Source organism: Anguilla anguilla, chromosome 6 (genome assembly GCF_013347855.1).
Source record: "Anguilla anguilla isolate fAngAng1 chromosome 6, fAngAng1.pri, whole genome shotgun sequence".
NCBI classification, from domain to species: domain Eukaryota; kingdom Metazoa; phylum Chordata; class Actinopteri; order Anguilliformes; family Anguillidae; genus Anguilla; species Anguilla anguilla.
This window is the reverse complement of record NC_049206.1, coordinates 55,882,985-55,906,396: the sequence shown is the minus strand read 5'-3', so window position 1 is coordinate 55,906,396 and position 23,412 is coordinate 55,882,985. Positions and strand designations below refer to the sequence as shown.

Sequence of the window (23,412 nt, the reverse complement as noted above, 5' to 3'; positions counted from 1 at the left end):
TATGGCATGTTATCACTGTAGAAGCTTGTCAAATTCAAAACTGGCCTGTTGTACTCATGCTTTGTGTTAATCTGCTATCTGCAACTCTGGACTACAGTGAACAGAAGTTTTGAAGACGTAATATTAAAAAAGAAAAAAAAAAACATCCTGAAGGGCATCATACACTTAACTGATGTTTTCCACTTTGTCATTTCTATCAGAAAGGAAAGTAAAAAATGCAATTTGAACTAAGTCCTTGATTTGTGAAAACATACTTGAAACCTCCTGGAAAACGTATTGTTCTGTGAGATTCCACAAGGTCCAGGCTGTCAATGTGCACTGTTCTGTTCCTCTCTCCGTTGATCCTCGAACCATTCTATCAATCATATTCCAGATTTGTTGGACTCCGATTCCAAACGTGACGTGCATCCAAGGATATCTGCCGCAAACGGGGAAGTGCTACAAAAATAAAATTTGGATATCTACACAGACACACAAGCCAAGTCCGGTGCATAATTCAATAGTATTTATTCTAACGATATATATCAGTACAACTTTCACAAAATTAAAACCACTCTTTACAACAGGAGAAAATATTTACATGCTAAAAAAAAAACAAAAAACAAGTGCTCAACGTTTTCCAGTGTTAGTGTCTACTTTTCAAAGTAATCATTTCAATGCAGCCACACACACACACACACACCGACCCACCCACCCACACGCGCGCGGCACAAAAATACGTAATGGGCTACTTGTTTACCTTTTTTTTAAGTTCAGTCGATATTTTGAACCAATGCAGCCACGCACGCAGGCCGCGTTTGTACCTGTTTTCATTTGAAAAGTCAAGCAGTCGAAAGCTCTAAAAAATCATTCCAGTCAAGTCCTCGCGGCACAGTTCGTAGTGACTGAAAGTGGAACCGTGTTCCCCGGGGGCCAGTCATTTCTAAAGCGTGTTATGATGCCTCGCCCTTTGGTTTCAGCACTATGTCAGGGACAGCGACCAGTTCCCTCTTCCATTACGTCATGTTTTAATGCCTGTATTTTGGATTTTATTTATTTACTTATTTATTTATTTGTTTATTTGGTTTTCTCTGCTTTCATTGGTCTTTCAGACACTTAGAAAACGTTTATTGTCATGAAACAACTAACAAATTACACATAACCTTTCACAAGTCGACCATTCTTTGTCACTTTTTTTTTTTTTACATCTGAAGATATATCCATTGAATTGTACGCCAACCGGAATAAAGTGGCTTTTTGTGAGCATTTTCATGATCTTTATATAGGTCAGAGGTAATTCCATTGGGAAAATACATTTTAACAAGTACAATAACTGTTATTTTCAGATTTATGAAATCATGTCATTCAGGCTTTTGTCAGTAATCCCCTTTAACTCGACAAAAATCATTTCCTGGTTGTAGGTGATTTTTTAAAATACCCGGCACATGTACTAAGATTGTAATTCTTTGGGGTGTTCGACTTTGCACTCTTTCAAATGCTTGTGTCATGCGCGAGCTGCTTGTTGTAAGCTTTATCACAGGCCGTAGGCATTCATATATCACTGGACTTGTACATGTCAGAAAGCAGCCTCGTGATTGGCACATTTCCGATGGTCTTCTTGAAAAAGACTTCTTCGATGGTAGATGGGCTCACCGATCGCAACGCCGGCAGAAGAAGCAGCAGCTTCCCGAAGCGGCAGGGCTGTGTTGGGTATCTTAAAATCACAAACACGAATGAACTTCAGTATACCGGCAAGTAGGATACAGTTAAGTCGTTTCATTTGACATGTTTGATCACGTGACCGCTGCTCTCACGTGTGTAATTCCAATGTGTTTATCGAAGGATAGGCTATTTCCTAACCCCTCATGGTAAGACGTTTTTCTAAAAACTTTAATGTACACGATGAAATTAGCAGTTCACGAGAAGTTTGATGTTCCTTTAATATTTTATTTCCAATTATTTTTATCCATGAAATTCCGCTTACCTTGTGTGTATGTAACTGTTCAGGGTGAGTTGTGCTTCGTCCTGTAGGGCTGCTATGGCCGAGGCGTTGCGGAAATTTCTCAGCTCGGAGCCACTGTGAGTGGGGACTGAGCACACACAGCACAGAAACATGTATTTGCATCACGCGCTCCAGTGTCATAGAATCACTCACTGCCTTCCGTAAACGCATGTCCCTCAAACGCCGATCCGTTGGTGGGAACCTTCGATTCGATTTAACCCAACGGAAACGGCTGTTCCTTATCATAATTATTTTCACGAGCAACAATGTAACAGTGGCAATGCATAAACGTCTGATAGAACAGTACTGTAAATAATGATGCTGGTATTTGGGACCTGTTTTACAATGATACTCATGTCGTCTTGCTGCTTTGCGTCGTTTTTATTTGCTTAAAAAAGCTCATAAAATGTAATCATTGTTATATGAAACTGATTCTTGTTTCTGGTGCGTCGAGGCTGAACACGTAACAGTTTTATAATACAGCCTAGTTTTTTTAAAGGTGGGCTACTCACCGGCTTTGAATGTTACAATGCACTTCAAACATGCAAATTCTGTTGCATCAAGGCGAAGCTGTCTGAACCTGGTGACTACTTCCTGAAGAGCTTGTATTTCTGAAATGATTTTATTCAACCGTTGTGATTCTGTGTTCTCTGTGTTCATGCCTTTGAAGACAACACAAAACACCTTTCAGTTTCACTTTTCTCGTTTTCCAAACTTCTCATTGCCTACACGTACAGTTTTGTTACATTGCATTACATTGCATTACATCGTTTAGACGCGGTTATCCAGAGTGACTTGGAATGCAAAAACACAGTGCATCCGATTGGGTAATATTAGCAACAGTGGGAGACCTGCACGGTAAAATGTCCAGTGTTAATTCAATTCCTCTTAACATATAACATTTGGACCCACATTCCAGAGTGGGGCCACATGTTATATGTTAAGAATTGAATTACATTACATTACATTACATTACAGGCATTTGGCAGACGCTCTTATCCAGAGCGACGTACAACAAAGTGTATAACCATAACCAGGAACAAGTATGACGAAACCCCGTATGACGAATTAACACTGTTGGTGTTGAATTAACACTGGACATTTTACTGTGTGGCTAACAAAATTCCCTGAGGAGCTACTGTATATACAACAATACTAAAGCATATAATTTTTTAAATTTTTATTAACACAACCTTTTCAAAGCATGAACTGATTGATCAGGTTGTGAACACATTTTTAATGTCCCAACATATCATACATGCTCACATTCGTAAGTGAAAACTGTAAGTTGCATTTAATTTCTCGTCGATAATTTGTAATGATTATTTATTAATATTTTTGTACACGGTACACTATCTTTGTGACCTGCAAAGGTGTTCTTTAGAGTACGTACCGGAAACTGCAAGAAGGGTGCTTGAATCAACTGGAATCGCCCACTGCGCAATGCCCAGAACAAACAGTTCTCTCCAGGCATCTTCTAATAGGATTAACTGTAATACAGATTATAAATATCAGTAATGAGGAAGATTATACCTGCATATAAAATCAGTTTTTTTTTTTTTTTTTGTTGCTGCTAGTGGAAAACATGCAGTTTGTCAATGGTGTAATATATACGCTAATTGTGACTGTCGAACACACGATGGCCTAATTAAGTGCTGTTTGTGAAATTAAGACAATTAGCGTCGTAAATTTTCGATGTGCACCTGAAGTCATGGCTTTTAAATTCTCACCTGGTCAGGTAAAGGGAGGGTGGAAAAGGCAGGTACACTTTTGGCCCATTTGATGCTCATGAAAAGAAGTCTAGCGGCTGATTCGCACACAGACTCTGTTGCCACCTCGTAAAGGTACATCGGTGTCCCACTGACCTCATGCGGGTACTGAAAATAAAAACGTGACATTTTACCACGCGAAGAAATTTATATTCCCACTTTAAAAGTATGTATGTGTTTGTGTGTGTGTGTGTGTGTGTGAGAGAGAGATATTCTAGAGACAGTCTATTCACAATTCACACTGTCAGTGTTTAATGAATGAGTACATTGTAAATTCAATTGCGAGCAGTTTTGGTGTTAGGGTTAGGGTTAGGGTCAAAGAATAACGTCGTGTAACTGATGTTAACTGCATCAAAACTCTACAGCTTCGATCATATTGTAAAGAAGCTCAAGCATGGCACGCGCGCTCCAGGTATGCACGTTCACTATGCTTACGCAGGGCTACTTTAAAAAAAAAAAGTGGAAAACGATTATTAAGGATTTTAATACTTCTGTTAGGAAGCACACAGCGCTATTTAGAATTTCTGCGCGGGGCCCTTGCTGCCCTGTAAGACGTTGCAGTCGCTGCGTTCCGCACGCGACGGGGAAGAACGTACCTTCGGGGTGGGCTGCGCGAGCCCCACGATCGCCTGCCTCTCCGGCGTGCTGGACACCGTGCTCAGCTCCAGGCTGTGAGGCTCCAGCTGAGTGACGGCGGTGAAGAAAGGCGGGCCCGGCATGGAAGAAGCTGGAAAGTGAGTAGAGGACCCGTTCACTTCCTTGTGTCCTCTGAAATACAGGGCAACCTGCTTCCGTATGGTGGACGTTCTTGGCCCCCTCTCGTGCTGCACAGCTGTTGAGATGGGCAAAAAGATCATTCAGTTCACGAGCCTTTAATGTGTTTCTTACGTAATTAGAAAATACGACTGTGTTAGTCTAGTTGCTGTCGTTTTTTTATATTCTAAAAAGAGGTGATAATAGAAGGAAACCGAGGCGATGCACCTTCGCGTTAACTGGAAAGAGTAACTGTGTTATATATGTTCTTATTGAAAGAACAAATGCTTTCCACGTGTTGTCTGTTTTGACAGCCCTGTTGATTAAATAGACTGCAGCCACAGTCCTTGTTATATTCGTAGCTATTGCAAAAGTAATGTCGCACTGCTGAAGAAAAAAAATGTAATTAAATCAATTTACCGTCTTTATTCATGTTTACTTCCAGACACTTCTTCAGTCGACAAGCTCGGCATTGATTTCTGTGTGTTTTATCCACAGGACATCCCCCCTGTGATGTTGGGAACACGTTTCATTTAACAGTAAGTTACACAACAGCAAAAAGGCAAAAACGTTTTTGACAATAGGTCAACCAACAGGTGGGTCTAGTAAAACCAACGCTTGTTGGTACATTAAACAATAATAAAGTATGGACTTAAATCGCCCTGGTTCATCAAAAGTAGGCCTAATTGATGTACGATTTCGTGACAACAACCTGTTGTCATTTAGACAAATTCATACACGACATATTTATAGCACGTCCATCTTGCAGGGATGGTTTGCAACTGGGACGCAATTCAGTCCATACACACACTGCTTGGTATCAACTTTGCACAACTAGGTCATTTGAGAAACGAAACAACCCCTTTGGCAACAAATCCAGGATAATGGTATTTAATTGTGCGTGCTATAAATTCGTCAATAACGGATAAGGTCCATTTTCAATGTTTGCAACTGCCTCTGTCCAACCCAAATCGGGAATACATGCGTGTGTGTGCGTGTGTGTAGCGGGGGGAATGGGGGTGGTGGGGGGTGGAGGGGTGGGGGGGTGGGGGGGGGGGGGGGGGGGGGTTTGAGGAGGTGCACCTGATTGCCAGATTTGCAGACATATGTTCTGTTTCTGCGAATACTTCTCTTGAAAAATCCTGAGCATCCATCGCAGGCGTAGACACCGTAGTGTTTTCCAGAACTTCGATCTCCACATACTTTGCAGGGGATATCCAAAATTCGACCTGATAAAAATAAAAAATAAATAACAAATGTCAATCACGCTATGAGCACGCTATGAAAAATGTACCAATTTCGTCTATTGGTCATTGTACCGAAAAGAAAAATAGCCTACATCAGGCCTACAGTATTAGCCTCCACTAAGTTAAACAGACCAATTCTAGTCTAAGTGGCTTTGCCAATAAATAGTAGCCTGCTTTGAAAAAAATGTTACGTTTCATAAATGATTGACATTGTTATCAAACTGTCGTGCGTAAATCAAAGCAAATCCTCCGGCAATATTCTGTGAAAAAGGTTTTGAAGAACTACAGTCCAGAGACTCTGTCCCGTCCTTTCTCTCCAAACCCCCCCCCCCCCAAAAAAAAAGAAGAAGAAGAAAAAAAAGAAAAACGGTACAAAGAATACTGTTCCGCATTTTAATGTGCCGTCCATGGGAATGTGTGAATTTGTGGCTTGTTCGGTGGGAAGCGTCATATTGAAGGTCTCTAAGACAATGTTTGAGGGCGGACAATGGAGACATTAGAGAAAGTGTTAACTTAATGATTTTCCCATTGAAACTCGTCTGACTGCCTAGAACCCGACAAGCTGCCAACTCCCTTTATAATGAAACACGACAGCTGCTTTATACAACAGGTCTATAGGCTCGAGGATTAGAGAGTGACACAGCAATGGGAATAATACAAACGATCTCGTTTCACAAACTAAAATGAAGTGTATGTAGATTATCCAGAAAATAAACGGAATGTTCTTTCTTAATTTCATTTAAATGAATACGTAGAAATATATTTTCATGTATATTAGGAGCTTAAAAAACGTCTATGTAATTACAATGACATATTGCCACCTGTCCATTGATGCACCAGTGACCCGTCAAAGAGGGTAGCATGGGAATTCGGATATAACGACTAGGAAAAGCAATCGACTTGAGAGGTGGAATCGGGGGAAGTGCCGTTTTGCAGATAATTTCGAAGATTTGGAGACCAAATCTAATTCATTGGTTGAGAAGTTGTCAGAAAATTATCCCACTTGTTTAGAGGTTCTTTTTCAATCGTGCATTCCTCTTGCGCGTCCAATTAGCCGGTAGTGTTGCACAAAACAGGTTTGACAAGAAATGACAACCAAGATAGAATGCATTTATGTAGATCGTCGCTTGCTGTTAACAAATAATTAAAAGAATATGCTATTTTTATCATGGTGCTTCGTTTGGGGAAAAAAGAGGGAACACGGTCATTTGCAAAATACAAATTCGAAAATAGTTAATGGGGTTTCTTTAAACATGCACCGAATTCATAACGATTTGACACAGGTGGAAATCCATTAATTTTTTTCCCCTAGCGTATTTGTTAAATCTAAACCATTTTTTTATTAGCAATAAGCGCTGTACCTTTTTTTTGTATTATTCTGCAGCCTGTTTACATTATAGTGGCGTGTCCTTTTGTGTTGAGATATTTGAACAAAAACTATTTATCGACTGATTTCGTCTAGACAAAAAAAAGTAAAATACAGCATAATTTTATCGAGCGAGTGAAAGCATCTTTAACTTCTCTCCGCGGGGGTCCCTTCGTGCTCATTGTGAGTTATAATTGCTTAAAGATATGTGGCATATTCTATTACTGTAATTACTATCAACCTGGGTGGAAAAACTGCTGAAAGAAGTTATCCTTTGTTTTAGTGACTTTCCCAAGGTTTTTCTTGCCACCCAGATAGTACAATATGTGTTACTACGTGCTTCATGCAGGAAACAGGACCACACAACTCTACGAATAATAAATAACCGTTGTAAAATAATATCCTGTTTACCTGTGCATGTTTATGAGTTACTAAAATCCAAAAATAGATATTTCCTAATAATTCAAGTGTAAGAAGTATGAGATAAAATTGGCTGGATGGTTGATTATGGATTATTATGCACCGTGATAATTCTAAGAGACTAGTTTATTTATTCATTTATTTATTTGTTTGTTTATTTATTACAATGAAGAAACTCATATCAGTAAACAGCGCACATTGACACACTGGACTGTGGATAAGATATATAAGATGATTGTTACACGTGAATGCGTGAAGTAAGACTGGAATAAATGAAAACAATGTATCTTATTTTTTTAATAATCACGTTTATCAAATGGGAAACATATCTATGCTGTCCGATTTGAAAACAAGGCGGAACGCAAAGGCATACAAATAATCATCCTGCAAACATCACACTTCAGACAAATGTTAATATTACCCCTCTTTAAATTGTACTTACACAGGCCTACCATGACGACTTTGGTACCGTAGACTGTCGTATCAATAAGCTTTGCACATTTTTCAGAGAATGTAGATTTAAACCAACAAACAAGGATTCGGTATACTTGCTTTAAAAAAAATACAACAATAGCAATAATATGCTAGTTTTCGTTAACTAAAAATCTAGGGATAGTTGTTCTAAAGATTAGCACACTAAAAGCAAAGATTATATCAACTATATAATAACTGTCAAATAACTATTAGGCCGCGCTGGAAATACACAATCTATTAAGTCTCGTTTATTAAAGCAGCAGTTTATATTGACATATTTTTTTAAATAAACTATCACAGCAGGTTGTAAAGGAAGCAAAAAAGGCCCACATCACAAAGAGCTGAGCAAAGAAATATCTTATGACAATTACTGAATCAAATTCTTAAAACAATAGTGACATCACCTCATTCTCTGGGCCACCCGTAGAATTTCAGTGCTTCGGCTACGTTTGGTATTCTTGCACATTTTCCACAAGTTATTACAGTGGAAAAATATTTTAACATAAAAGAAACTCTATGTTTTTTTCCCCACAAGAACACATTTTCTCTGACATATAACATACATTTATGAAAACATAACGACTGCTTGGCACACGGTCAGCGTTGCCACTTTACACATGGACAACAACTTTTTGATCTTGACAAGTTTCGTAACTACCAGTTAACGCCAATTTTACAACTCCCCCGGATTTGCAGCTTCTGTCGTGCAATGCCTACGTACAGTTCTCCTCTGTATATAAAGAAAACCACAAAACTTATAATACAGGTAATGTGCAGAATTGTTGACAAATATGAGTTTATGGAAAGATCCTAAAGAACGATTATAAAATGGTATGCAGCCATAATTGTCCAGTAAAAGGATATTAAGACACGCTCAATATTCGGATTATTACCACATGTAACACCCATCGAGTTATCAACTTATTGAAAATGTCCCCGTGTTTTATTGCCTTTCACGCAGCGGCTATACATCTAGACAACCACATTTAACTTTAACATTTTCAAAGGACGGCGTAACTGTCACTTACTGGATTTGACATTTAAAATATCTAAACACCCACTTGTTGATCCGGCAGGTTTGCTCATCTTGGGCGATCTTGAACGTAAGGCCTATTTATATTAGGAGAATATTAAATCCCGTGGCCTCGAGGCAGCAGGCGAAAGTCAATTTCTGCGCAGCCAAACTGTTAAAAACCAAAGAAAAGAAATCCAGGAGTCGTTACGGTCGAGGGTTTCAGCAATATCTTGCGTTTTTCCTCCTCCGTTGTACAGGACAGAAAATTCCCAGGTTTCGGAGAAGACCGGAGTTTCAGCAAGTCTTTCGGTTGCTTTTGATCCTCCAGCTCTACAGTTGCCGAGATGTTGATGGTCTGGACGAGAGACTCGGGCGCTGAAAGTTGCGGAAAAACTGTCGGCAGCGGCAGCACCAAATCAGGCAACCGCAGGCGAGTCTTGGACGAATACAAAAATGAATAAAATTATAATAACGGTCGTGTGGGATTCAAAGCCCCCTGTTAGCGGTGGGTGACTTTCTGCCGCGAGCTTCCAGATTAAAGTAATATTTATGAGAAGTGCTCAGAAGGCAGAGAGGGTGGAGAGCCAGAACTACTTTGCCCACTTAGCTTTTCCCTGCTTTCTCCCTTAACTCCAGTTTGAACATGACGTCACTAATCTTCGGGGGAGTAGAGGCTTCTGATATTCCCGAGGCTCTCACACACTTTCAGCTGTAAACATAGAATATAATTTTGGGAAGATTGATACTACGGTTATCGGGTTGATTTTTAAAACGATACCTACAGCTGACAAATCTCTGCAAACAGAGACGTTCGATTTCAACTGACGTGAAGCAGGAATTATTTTTATTCGTAGATTATTATCCTATTTTGAAGTTACGAACACCATAAAGCGTGTTTTAAGAGGCGTATTTAGAAAAAAAAATAATTTAGTTACTGCGGGGTTCAGGTCGAACCGGATTAATACCACAAACCGTACATAAAGTATGGAACCCGTATCAGTTCCTTTGCCGCTTGTTTAAAGCTGCTTCCAGAACTGATTTCGGAATCCACCTGTTGAGCAAACATGGATTGTGCTTGGTTTTTAGTTCGGTGCAAATCTTTTGAATGCCGCTTAATGTTTCAGGCGTTCGCGTTTTGACCACAGGTCTTGCCTATTTTTACGGGTGTCCTGATTTTAGGCATGGTATCAGAGTGGTTATGGGCCTATACAGCCAAATATTATACTTCTAACGACGTAGCACGTGCAGTATAAATCGCATCCCCCGTTTAAAATCAATCCACCTTCGACATGGAGTCGGCGAGTTTGTTATCAGTCCATATGTGTTCGTGATCTGCACTCGAATCCAGTGGAAGTTTTTGTCACTTGTGCACCCTGTAGTTTACGCATTTGCAGATGTCCGGTATTTGTTTTCTCAGAAACGACACGACACCCCCCCCCCCACCCCCATCACTTAAAATTTAAAAATTTTGGAAAATATAGCGGCAACCTCATTTGTTCCAATATCCTTTTTAATATCACTCGACTTATTCACTATTATATGAGCATTCATTAATTTTATTTTTAAAGCAAACTTTGGAAGGCTCTATAAAAACAAGCCTTACTTATAGACCATTCTATAAATAGGAACTTCCAATGGTCAACAAGGTCCATCGTGGTAATTTAACAGGTTAGACTGACAAGTTCATATGAAACATTTGGGGATTTTTTTTCCCAAGCCAGAAGTATTTGTATGGCAGTGCTGATCTGCCCTCCGTGTTGGCAGGTTGAGACCCAGACAATAATTTGGATCAGTGCACTAAACTTCTTCTCCTCGCCCCGATGCTCACTGGTGTGGAAAACAGTCGCGGAGGGACCGCACCCGAAGCCTGCTCACTGACATTCTGACCTTGACAGCTTGCCGCATTTTCGCTGGTAACACCAGAAATCCATATTTCGTATTTAATTATGTGCATTCCCACGGAACCCGGGGCCATGCGTGTGTGTTCAAAGTCTAAATTTTAACCAAGAGCGCAGTGGATGCCTGGTTAATTGCCCTGACTCACTGTCCTGTTGCCTTGGCTTTTTTGTTAATTTCTGTTAAGTTTGATAATACGTATATATTTGATAATACGTAATATATACATATATATATGTGTGTGTGTGTGTGTGAATTGTTTTTTAAAAATGTTTTTCTTCCTCTTTTATAATGGGAGAATACTACCCATTGTATGATGGCTTTGTTTTGTTTTTTGAAAATGAGGAAAGAACCATCAAAAGCTACAAAAAAGTATGAATTTTGATTAGTGATGGAAATTTGCAATGGAAGTAATAATATTTATTTCTCATCATTTTCAATGTTTTGACACGTGTGTGTATGTGTGTGTGTGTTCGTGTATACACAAACTTTTAATCTGCTTAACTATATAATCCCTGTCATTCAGTCATAGGCTTCACACATAATTAACCAAATCATCTTTTGGAATTATCGAAGACTATTATGACCATAGATTTAAAAAAATAAAAAATAAATGTGGTTTCTATGAGCGACTCACTTGGATCCCCAGAAATATATATTTTACTATCAAAGCCAATTGGTACTTAATGAATGCTTATATTAATCGGGTACCAAATATTATTAATTGGTCCTAAGTTCTAAACAATTTGCACGGCAATTATTCAGTTGTGTACTGGCCTTTAATCATTAAATTTGACCCAGCCGATACAGCCGCGTGCACGGTCACCTGTTGAGGAGAGCAAGTTTGGGGGGAAAAAATCATAATATATGCTAATTTCAAGTGTCGAACGTAATTTGCATACGGCGTCCTTCGGGATAAATATTTAATAATAATATTAATAATAATAATAATAATAATACTATACTGTACAATACAGTGCACAACGTTGTTGATTTTAAAAATAGCGCAAACTTCCGCCATGGTAGTTTGTGCCAATAGTCTTCAGCAGTCTTAATAAAGAGTTCATTATAAATTATCGTTAGAAATAATTCAGAACCGTGGACAGCTCTTCATATCAAAATGTAAAAAAAAAAAGTTTTAAATTAGACCTACGTTAATTATGACACATTTAAATCTGGGAGATCCAACTCCTTGTAAACGTTGACAGTCCGTTGCTTTTCAGTACGCGAGTGAATGGTTAATGCAATCATCTAATCATGGCAGACTATGCTGGCGATATTACGAACCATTTGATTGGCTACTTCACAAAATACGAGTTACCGAGGGACAGAAATCAGGACAAGATCCACTCAAGTGTGGCCTAATAAAATGAATCCAGGTAATCCCCAGATGAAGGACCGGGTTCCTTTTCCAAAGACCGGGTTTCTTCAACTGACCGGCACGAGGGGAACAATGCGAACGAGTCATTGTCTCTCAGTCTCGAGCCAGCTGTCTGTAGCATCTTTTGCATTTACTCAAAGCCTCCTCATGTGACAGTCACTCAAGTAGTGTTGCAAACGACGGCCGAGCTAACTGGATGGCCTGACTCTAATGGTTTCATCACACATGCGTGCCGCACGTGAAAGGATTAATGTGCTCTCCTTAGGCCCGTGGAAAGTGAGGGATTCTGGGAGACCTATCAACAAGTCGGGGGTTGGGGGGGAATGAAAATGCTAAGGTAATACATGGAACATCAAGGATTACATCATCACTTCAATTTCGTTTTTAAATGTATAATTCCAGTATGCAATACTCGTGCATTAGTTTTTACTTTTAAAAACAAAACAGTGTTAAAGAGTATTGGTGAGAGTAAAATTGGAGTGGATCTGAATAGGAGCTTGGCTAAAATGGAGTCTGTACCCAAGGCAAAAATTTTTATTTATATTATATTTATATTTTATTTATTATTTTTTATTTTTTGGTGCGACATCAATTTAATATCCAGAGCAAAGCACGTTGAATGCTTCAGTCAACCATCAGGGTTTTTACATAGGGTGCACAATGCAGAACTTCAGATATTGCTATAGTCACCCCAGTAAAAAAAAAAAGCTGGCGGAATTTTCAAAAATGAAATTCTAAACAAATAATGATAAGAAAAAAACAAAATGGCCTCTCTAATGTGTCACGGTAAAGGAAACCTTGATAAAAACACTGTACCGTGGCCCAGAGAGTCGAGTGTTGTCAGGCGAGGAGGCCGCATACAGAACAAGGGCTACATTTCGCTGGCGGCCGCCAGTCAGATAATTCAGGAGTGGTGTCCAATGGCAGGTGGATCCCCGGAGTGGTTTCCCCGCACAATGTAAATGACGGAGACAACCGTAAAGACGACGGTAGAAGAAGTGGCAGGCACATTAGGCGAGATCTCTGAGTAGGCCTCGCTGATGCATGGGAGAGTACAGACACGGCAGGGAAAGGAAATTAGATGCTAGAAGAGTGCAGTGTGAATAGTTTTGGGGGGGGGGGGAGGTGGGGACAAAAACCGAAACCAAAACATGTAGATCTTCGAACCGATGATGCAACAATGCCAGAGTACATTTTACCTCTGAGAGTGTTCATTTGATCCCTTTTTAACTCAGATCACTCATTAAAGTTTTAAAGCTAATTTTTTTGGCTTTTACTATGTATTATATATCAGTGAAAGTGATATGCCACTCTAACTTTGCCTTGGTAGACAATTCACTTGCAGGAGTATAATAAATATTGAAAAAAAGCATACATTGCAAAGTCATAATTTAATCCATAATTTAATCCATGGTCAAAAATCCATGGTCAAAAATATGCGGCACCTATAAGGAGAATTATGCAAATTCTGCCGATTTCCAGAAATATAATTTATGCCTCTGTAGCGCAATGTTGCATAACCTGTAATGTGTGCTGAACAATGTGCGCTATAAGAGTGTCAATAGATCACGTATTTTCAAAACATGCATATTATTGACCCATATCAGACGCAGATAAGGTGCGCCTGTGTGATGCACCAAACTTGAGCTGATTGAGTGTGAAGAGTTATGAATGACTAGCGGTCCTCTTGGCAACACAAAAGGAGAAACTGAAAGGATCTGAAACATGTTCGACTGAATACAGCAGAATTTCTCCTGCCCCTGCCCCCCCCCCCCCCCCCCCCCCACCCAAAAAAAAAAAAAAAAAAAAAAAAAGGCAAGGCAAACAAGTTTGAGAGCAGCAATCAGTTTGAAATTCACGATTCAGATCTATTAAATACTGGCTGTTTTATCCATCAGGAGCTCTACCTATGAGAGTGGTTTTGGGTCTTGAGAGTGAGCTAGGTTTTTTTTTTTTTTTTTTGAAGCAATTGCCAATTCTTTTATGCTGATCTAAATAAGCAATGTTAAAAATATTATCTTGGCTGACTAATCAGGGACTAAGTCAGGAAGCAGGCTGTCCTTTCAGTTCTGCTAAAAGACACTCACAGTAAAAAATAAGTCCTGGATAAGGCCTTCATTTTACCCTGAAATAACACACTTTTTTTTCTTTTTTTTTTTTTTTTTGGTGGTACATCTGGTAAACGTTTCGGAATAAAATTTTGCCGGCTATGACCCCTGGGATGACTGTATTCTTTATGATTATCGCATCGCAAACTTGCCGCTCTCTTGATTTCCTGGGTTTCTCAGGCAGAGGCAGAATAGCTCCTTCATTGCAAGTTATTCACTGTGAAAAGAAAAAAAAAAATGTCCACAGTTAGTTAAACAGCTTTTTACTATTAAAATGCCTTCATTGTAAAGTCACCCTTGGATTCCCCCCCCCCCCCCCAGAATAACGTTTTGTTCCCATCAGACATTATAAAGAGGGTTGATTAGCTTGAACTGAACCGATAACAAGCATTTTGATCATCGTCTCTCTGATCATTATGTCAGGCATTCCATCAATTTTTTTAAATGGGAATTTTCTGTATGGGGAATGGGATCCGTGGATATGAGGTGACTCGGTCATAAAGCACATATTTAAAAAAAAAAGAGGTCTTCTCTTTGCACCTCTTCCTCCTCTGCTGGTGTCCACTTGAAATTGCAATGTTGCCACCTGTGTATGTACTATGTGGCACTGAAAAAAAATGTAGCATTAAAAAGAGCAGCAGTGTTGCTGGTGAAAAACCATTTACTGAAGGTAAAAACAGTACAGATTCTGTTATTAATAACAGAGTTGTTGCTGTTCCCCTGTGTGACTTTGACAGTGCTTTGCAAAAGCAGTGAAATCCTGTAAAGTTTTACTAACATTCTACCATAACAATACACCAAGTGTGAGATGTGTGTGAGATGTTTGTGAAATGTATGTGAAATGTTGTGAGATGTGTGTGAGTTGTTGTGAGAGGTTCTACCTTGTACTGACAACATGGTATTTCTCCCATTTCTGTTGAAAAGTCGTTTTTTTGGAATACTGTTTTCAAGTTTTTCTAAGTCAGTGTTCTAGAACTCCATTGCTTTCTCTTACCAGTAGTGATTCTTACGTCTGCATTCCATCATTGTTCAGTTAAGAACATTTTAATCACATATTTCTAATGCCTAAAAGGGTTAAAGCTGATAACACTGCACTTATTCCAGTGATGTTTCCAGTGTCCACTCTTTCTTGCAGTCCATTTTTGGTGAACTCCGCCAGCTTTGCTCACGAGGAAAGGACGAAATATTTCTATTTGTGTTTGATTGACTGATGGGCAAATCTTGAACGGTTGACCAGGCCTAGGCCTCAATCCCATTCATTACACTGCACTTCCGAAGGAGGACTGCAAAGTGCAGCTCTTAGTCCCGGGCCTTTTCTGTGAGGGCTTATGGAGTTACTGGTGTGACTCGTAAGAGCCAGTTTAGACACGGACACCGCGATACACGGGGCCACAATCAGGATTAGCACATATGCAGATTGCATGTTAGCAGTTCAGGAACCCTTAAAAAACGACGCACTTCAATTAAAATGGATTTTGGCAGCCTATCAGGCGTCCGCCGCGTATGCTCAATATGTCGCCATGGTCGCCAACAGGGGTGAAGTACCTTGAAGTGATCTTGAAAGACTCAAATTAAGGAAATTGCTCCCGTAACATCTGTCCCGTTTAAATAAAACGTACGTCGGAAAATGGTGGAAGGATGGTAGGATCTTCCTCAATCAGAGGTTGTGGTAAAACAGGTGGATATTTCACCATGGAGAAATCAACTATGGCAATTAATGCCAATCCAATTCCCTTTAATGTCATTAGATGATGAATGTTTTTTTATTCTGAAAATTAAATGTTCACAGAATAAATACAAAGCAGGCTTTGGGCTTCCAGATAAGAAAGGCTTTCCAAGCATATCGTGGAAATAAAACAAATAATTTCTGTCCTGCATTTGTTGTGTTAAATATAAAATAAAATAAACACTTGTAAATGCAGTCTGTAGTAAATGGGCTTATGTGTTTTGCATCTCGTATGAATAAGCAATTATGCAATTAGATCTTGGTCTCCCATCAAAGATTATTATCCTAGCAGTTCTCAACTTAAATTAGTTGTGTTTATGACACTTCCTTGAGAAAGGGTAAATAATCTTTGGGATAGCGCTTGCCGCCCAGTGTATCATGAGGTGTGAGCGACTGTTGGCTCAGACCCCAGGTACACTGGTTGAGCCACCTGGGTGGAGAGGGGTTTATTGCAACAGAAATGTATTTATTTGCCATTTACTCTATGGTTAAAACCATACACCGAAGGAGAAGATGAACATTGCTGTGACCTCATTTTAATATGCAAGAAGTCACATGACTTAATGGCATTACAGGTACTAAGAGCAGCAGGGAAAGGATCTTATCTTAAAGGCATGAGGTATGGACACAATTGTAAAGAAAATTCCCTGCGGTGTTTATTCACGAATTAAACAGGTCTTTTCTCTGAGAAAAAAATTTCAATGTAAATATGCCAAGATCCAGATTCATAGGCACATTTTGAAAATGTATGTGAATTCCACTGTGTCGTGAAAATAATTCTGGTAATGTGATTCTGGTATAATAATAATAATAATAATAATAATAATAATAGTAGTTTCTGCTTGCATATTATGCTTATCAGCAATTTGCTTTTTTAAATTTCTTTAAAAATATATATTCTAGGAATCGTAATGAAACTGGAGGGGCTACCGGACTAATGGACTGTGGCCCTCCTGTGCTGCACCCCAAGACTGTCCCTTGAGCTGAATGGAGGAGGACGGGGCGATCTCTGTCACATGTCAAACGTGCTGCCGCCTGTGTGGCCTGAAGGACAGGGGGGTTTTGCGCAGTGCTGTATCTGTGACTGCGCTCCTGCTGTATCTGTGACTGCGCTCCTGCTGTATCTGTGACTGCGCTCCTGCTGTATCTGTGACTGCGCTCCTGCTGTATCTGTGACTGCGCTCCTGCTGTATTTGTGACTGCGCTCCTGCTGTATCTGTGACTGCGCGCCTGCTGTATCTGTGACTGCGCTCCTGCTGTATCTGTGACTGCGCTCCTGCTGTATCTGTGACTGCGCGCCTGCTGTATCTGTGACTGCGCTCCTGCTGTATCTGTGACTGCGCGCCTGCTGTATCTGTGACTGCGCTCCTGCTGTATCTGTGACTGCGCTCCTGCTGTATCTGTGACTGCGCGCCTGCTGTATCTGTGACTGCGCTCCTGCTGTATCTGTGACTGCGCTCCTGCTGTATCTGTGACTGCGCGCCTGCTGTATCTGTGACTGCGCTCCTGCTGTATCTGTGACTGCGCGCCTGCTGTATCTGTGACTGCGCTCCTGCTGTATCTGTGACTGCGCTCCTGCTGTATCTGTGACTGCGCTCCTGCTGTATCTGTGACTGCGCTCCTGCTGTATCTGTGACTGCGCTCCTACTGTATCTGTGACTGCGCTCCTGCTCCAGTTTCCCCACACTGTCATTTGTGCACCTGTTGTGAGTGAATCTGGGCCCTGAAGTGTGTGTGTGTGCGTGTGTGTGTGTGTGTGTTTGTGTGCATGCGTGTGTGTGTATGTGTGTGCATGTTTGTGTGCATGCGTGTGTGTGTATGTGTGTGCATGTTTGTGTGCATGCGTGTGTGTGTGCGTGTATGTGTGTGCATGCGAGTGAGTGAGGAGAGAGAGAGAGAGAGAGAGAGAGAGAGAGAGAGAGAAAGTTTCTGAAGGTTCTGGCTGTGCTCTTCACCAGCTAGAGAACACTACTCAGCCTGTTCACAGCACCCCCCAGCCCACTTCTTCTTCTTCTGTGGTTGTTGTTTTTTGGACGGTATAGATAAGGACAAACACACGAGGAACACCCCCGCCGCAGAGAGCAGGTACTCCGCACCGCGGTCCTGTCAGCGATGCCCCCGGGGGCCGTTACCTGCGACCGTGTCCTTCCCAAAAAAAAAAGAGGGAAGGACACGGGGGCTTAAACCTGCGGGTCGACGCTGACAAATCTATTTGGGGCAAATTGTCAGTGAGAAACTTCCGCTCGAACTATTTCGGACAAAACTGGCTGTTGCAAAGAGCAAATCCTGTTGCATGAAGCCCCGAACAATGGCCAAATGTGTTGATGTGCTGCTGGTGGGTTCGGACAGACAAAGAGCGGATTAATTGGTGCCTTGGCTGACTGATTTGAGATGGCTCCACTCAGCCAGCGCGGTGGGGAGTCCCATTGTCCCGGCCCTGATTCCCACTTTTCACAAACTCCAAACAAAAGTCAATTTCTTTTTTAAGGGGAAAAATATCGACCCGTGTTTTAGCTCGGGAAAGTGACTCAAAACTTTAAGGACGACTAAACTCTCTCTCCTGTAGGATTTCTTTTTTTTTTTTTTTTTAGTCCTTAATGGGTGTTAGTGAATAGTAAATTTTTTTTTTTTTTTTTAAGAAAAGTCTTTTCAAGGCCTGGGTGATGGCACAGCACCTGTTGAAAGCTCGGGCCAGCTTTATTGACGTCCCCCATTAATATTAAAATATACAGGAATGCCATCATCCAGTACTCTGAAATCGGTCTGATGTGACCACCAGTTCCCCCCCCTAGGGACGGACCGCTGCTTTCAGCCACCGGTGAAGGGGGTTTCTCGAAAAGGCTCGTTAACAAATTATGACAGCTGATAAGAAAAGCTTGTCCCGTTCTCACCCGAGACAGCGAGCAATTGAAAGCAAATGACAGATTTTTAATTTAGCGACGCACAACGTGCGCTTGATTTATTTGCATGACTTAAAAGGCATGGCTTTGCATCCTTAAGTCATGCAAATAAAATCCATCCGTGGAACATTTATCTTCACATGAAACTTCAGACTCCATGCAAAACCATGTATACACAACTGTGAAAATAAAACAATTCTGGCTGTATCTGACTTCGAATTTCTGACTGTGTATGTAAAGGAATTTGTAAATACAGTATATTTTTTATTTTTTATGTTTACAATCATTTTAAATGAGCAATTATGCAATCAGGTTTTAGTCTCACGTCAAAGATAATTCGTCAAGCTATTGCTAACTTGACTTGAAGTTTCAGTTCAACTAGGTTGAATAGCTTTTCAAAATGCCGAATTATGACTAAACAGCTAGCAGCTAGTTGCTTTATTCACATCTTCTTGGATTTCCCATGAGTTACACCAACAAAATTATGAATTTGGTTGATGGTTGCAGATGCTGTTAAGTATTTAATATCGATATAATTCAACAGCATATAATTATTGCCTTTTCTATATGCATATAAAATTAAAATTAAAATTAATAACAAACCAGTAACACCACAAAACAACAGAAAATTTACAAAAGTAACAGTTTGTTTTAATATGCAGTCACATCTACAGTCTCGTTTTTTCTTTTCTTACTCTGCATAAGCATTCTTGTAAAACAAAACAAATAAATAAAATAATAATGCAGCTTCATATTTATTTTTGATATTTGAAAGTACCATACAGTACCTCAGTGGCGAGAGTTTACATTGTCCCAGCATAAATAAATAATACACACATACCAAACACTTTTTTTTAACTTAAGCATAATGAGCTGTAACATACAAGTCACATCATGTGAAATCACTGGTCACAATGTCAGTATTCATAAGAGTTCATGCAATCATGTCTCCTGTCAGTCACATCTCAAAATTAGGGTCTTCTCTACATGCCACCACCTACCCCCCTCCACGCCCCTATCACCTCCACCCCCACAACCCCCCCCCCCCCTCCCCTCCCCCTTGCCCCCGGCCCCCCAGTCGCCTCGCCACATAAGGGGACAATGGTGGATGTCTGCCTGTCGACCGCTGGTCTGGTCTGGAGCGGTCAGTGTAGACAACCCCCCAATGGGACTCTGCTTTGGTGTAGACAACCCCCCAATGGTGGCTCTGGGGTTTAGAGCAGGTCAGTCTGGCCTCCAGTCTCCTCAACACAATTATCAATCTGAGACTGAGCCCAGAACCAGGAGGTGGACCGTTTTGTTTTTTTTTTGTCATTAGTGAGAACAAGCCCGAATCTAGATGTCTAGATGAGTGGACGTCTAGGTTGAGAGGTGTCTTTGACATAAACGGACTAGGTTAGCACAGGTCGGTTTCAATTTAGCTCAGGTTTTACCCAGATATAGCCTGGCTACGTCGTAGTCGGCTGGAAAACTTTCACTCCTCTATCAAATGTAGCCAGGTGTTCACCAGACGTGCCGTCTAGCCTGGCTGGAGCTGTCATCAGCAGTTCCCAAACACTCAGAAGGTCCTCCCTGTTTGTGTCCATAAGTTTTACTTTGCTCTTATCCGTAATGCTGATTTCTCTATTTCTTGTTACCATGTATGTTGTCCAAGGGCACCACTACAGATTCTGGGCAAAGTGAAATGATCTCACATTGGGCCCCACCATCACAGAAAATCCTGTGTCCTAAAATATTTTGAGGGCCCTTGTCAGTCAGGGCCCTTGGAATCATGCCCCAATGTTGTCTTGCACTTTGAATTTTTAAAGTATATACCAACTGAAAGAAATCACAAGAAGTCAAAACAAAACAAAACAAAACCAAAAAAAGACAAAATGTCTATTTGAAGCATTAAAAAAATGAAATAAATTAGCTTTCCATTTGTTTGTATGGCCTTTACTGAGAAGATTCACTGTTGTTTCTTGATGAAGACAAAAATGTGGTTTAAGTACAGGTTGCCAGCTTCAATATTTGCACTGGCCAATGTGGCATACACTCTCAGAAATAAAGGTACACAGTAGTACAAATTCTGTACAAGTACAAAACTGTACCTCTAAAGGTACCACTGACGAGCGATTGTACCTTTCTAGGTAATGAATGGTACCTTTTTTCTGGTAAAGGTACAGTTCTGTACCTTCAAGGGGTACTGCCACAGTGACAAAAAAAATTGTACCCTTCGGTACTGAATCAAGCCTGGTCTTGAAAACCCCCAGAGTTTTGTTTGATTGTTTATTTTTTTAAAAGTCTGGTGGTCGTCCTCAGATGAGAGCTGTCTCTCTCTCTCTCTCTCTCTCTCTCTCTGGTGGGAAGATCTGGCCAGGTCATTATGCAGGAAAGCTTCATTTTAAGCAAGGGGGAGTCGGCTATTGTTTCTAAAACAATTCCTGTTGTGTTTGGGTCCTCTCTCTCGGGCATCATGTCATTACGCTCAAAACTTGTTGATTAATTTCATTTATGCATCACTTCTCTCCAGTGTCTGTAGTCTCTCTGGGGTTTCGATTCACCCGAAAAAATAACTGTGCAGTCTGGAATCTGGAACATATGAGGTTAATTCATTAAAAAAAAAATTAAAATAAACAACAACAATGAAAAAAAAAAGGTTTCAAACATCTTTTTTTTCTCATATTGAAACGTCCAGAATTTTAAATATGAAAAAAAAGAAAAGAAAGCCCAGACGATCGCTTAATTCTTTATCTTTCAAATACTTCTATTCAAAAGCTATTCTGTGTTGCTGCAAGTAAAGGGACATACATGCTTATTTATAAGAATTCCTTTATTGGAACATGTGCAGGCAGTTCAGCCACAAAAGCTTTAAATAGGATATTTTCTGTCCCTATAGTTGCTTTTCCCTTTTAAGTGCCGAGCCAAAAAAGTAAGTTTACAACTCCTGGCACAATGGTCCTCTTCACTTTAAGGCAGCAGAGACCCGCGTGACCTACGAAAGTTAATTAGGAGGTTAACAAAGAACAAGTTGGAGCAAAATACCTCGCCTCTCCTCCAGCCAAAGATGTCATCCATTAATTAGGAAAATCTTTAAGGTGGCCTTATTGAATTTACAGAAAAGCCCGCGGTTGGCGGGCGACAGGTTTTGATCAGGCCTTCCCCCCGACAATGGCCCCTGCTAAGAGGCGGGGATCGGAGGAGGGACGTATGGGTTTTGGGAGCTCCGTACAGTCTAATGGAGCCCCCCCCCCCCCCCCGGCCGATTGTGACAGGACGGGATTCTCAGGGTATAGGGGCATACCTTCCCCATGATGTCATGTGCCAAGGCGACCTGGGGAGGGGGGTACGGGGCGGGGGGGGGGGGGGGGGGGGGGGTTGAGGCACACCGGGCTAAAAACTACAGGAGCCATTCAAAGTTAACATCTCTCCATCTGGGCCCAAATCCTACCCTACCCCACCTCCACCCCCCCCCCCCCCCCCCCCCCCCCCAACCCCCCTGTTCCTTTCTTCTGCGGAGGAGAGCCTTTCCAAAAAAAAAAAAACGCAGGCCCCCGTTTACAAACCAGACCTCCTTCAAAAACTGTAACTTTGCCTTTGTGCCCTCCCCACCCTCAGAGCTCGCCTCTGCTTAAGGGAAAAAGGGTTGGGATTGGTGGAAAAAAAAAACATTTTTTTTCTGTGCCTTTCTTAAGATGGAGGTTTCTAGAAGTTATTTGCATTTTTTTGTCGTTTTTGTTTATCTTTCTTTCTTTCTTTCTTTCTTTCTTTTTTTCTCAAATGTTGACGTTGTTTTGAATGTTGTTGGTTTTTTTTTTGTTCCAGAGTGTCTTGGTGAAAATAATTTGCTGATGTGAAAGTTTCGTTCATTCTGCCACCATGAAGACAGAAATTTGAATTTAATCAAAGAGTGGGTAGAGGGGGGCAACAGGATAGCACGAGTGTGGTATTATTCAGGTGTACAGATGACAGGCCTCCTGTACGCCAAGCTAATCACTTTCAAGACGGCACGTACACTTGTTTTGCCATAAGATTTGTACTTCTTTCCCCTCTTTTTTTGGGTTAAATATGCTTGATTCATTCTTCATAAGTACAAAAGACTCGGAAAGGCGAAGGTGCAAATCATGCGATATGATTATTAATTGAGCGCCAAACTCGCTTCCCCTTCAGGTCTGTCCGTCACGAAAAAAAAAAACAAAAAAAAAAACAGTTGATCACGTGCTGGGGCGTTCGAGCAATGGCTAACCTTCCGCAGAATGATGTTCTGATTGTCTAATGTCTGGTTGCCGCGACGACACGCAACATCTACCCTCCAGGTTTCTGTTGATTGAAAACAGTTTTGCTTTCTTTTTTTTTCCCAGTACCTGCAGTGCCACAAGAATTTCCCCTCTCTCTCT

At 40.8% G+C, this 23,412-nt stretch overlaps 1 protein-coding gene across 2 annotated transcripts; it reads right to left on the bottom strand.

Moving 5' to 3' along the window:
• Window positions 1–1,170: 1,170 nt before the first annotated feature.
• Window positions 1,171–9,924, bottom strand: nr2e1 (nuclear receptor subfamily 2, group E, member 1). Of its 2 annotated transcripts, none has more exons than XM_035422200.1 (9): window positions 9,072–9,924; window positions 5,587–5,732; window positions 4,924–5,011; window positions 4,347–4,582; window positions 3,712–3,858; window positions 3,375–3,471; window positions 2,494–2,643; window positions 1,964–2,069; window positions 1,171–1,693 (listed from the first exon to the last, which is right to left on the bottom strand). In XM_035422200.1, exons 1-9 carry the CDS (start codon window positions 9,094–9,096, stop codon window positions 1,531–1,533), a joined length of 1,158 nt encoding a protein of 385 aa, XP_035278091.1. In that variant the 5' UTR covers window positions 9,097–9,924; the 3' UTR covers window positions 1,171–1,530. The 2 variants fall into 2 exon arrangements, with proteins under 2 accessions (XP_035278091.1, XP_035278089.1); XM_035422198.1 differs by having other exon boundaries at window positions 9,039–9,923.
• Window positions 9,925–23,412: the final 13,488 nt, after the last annotated feature.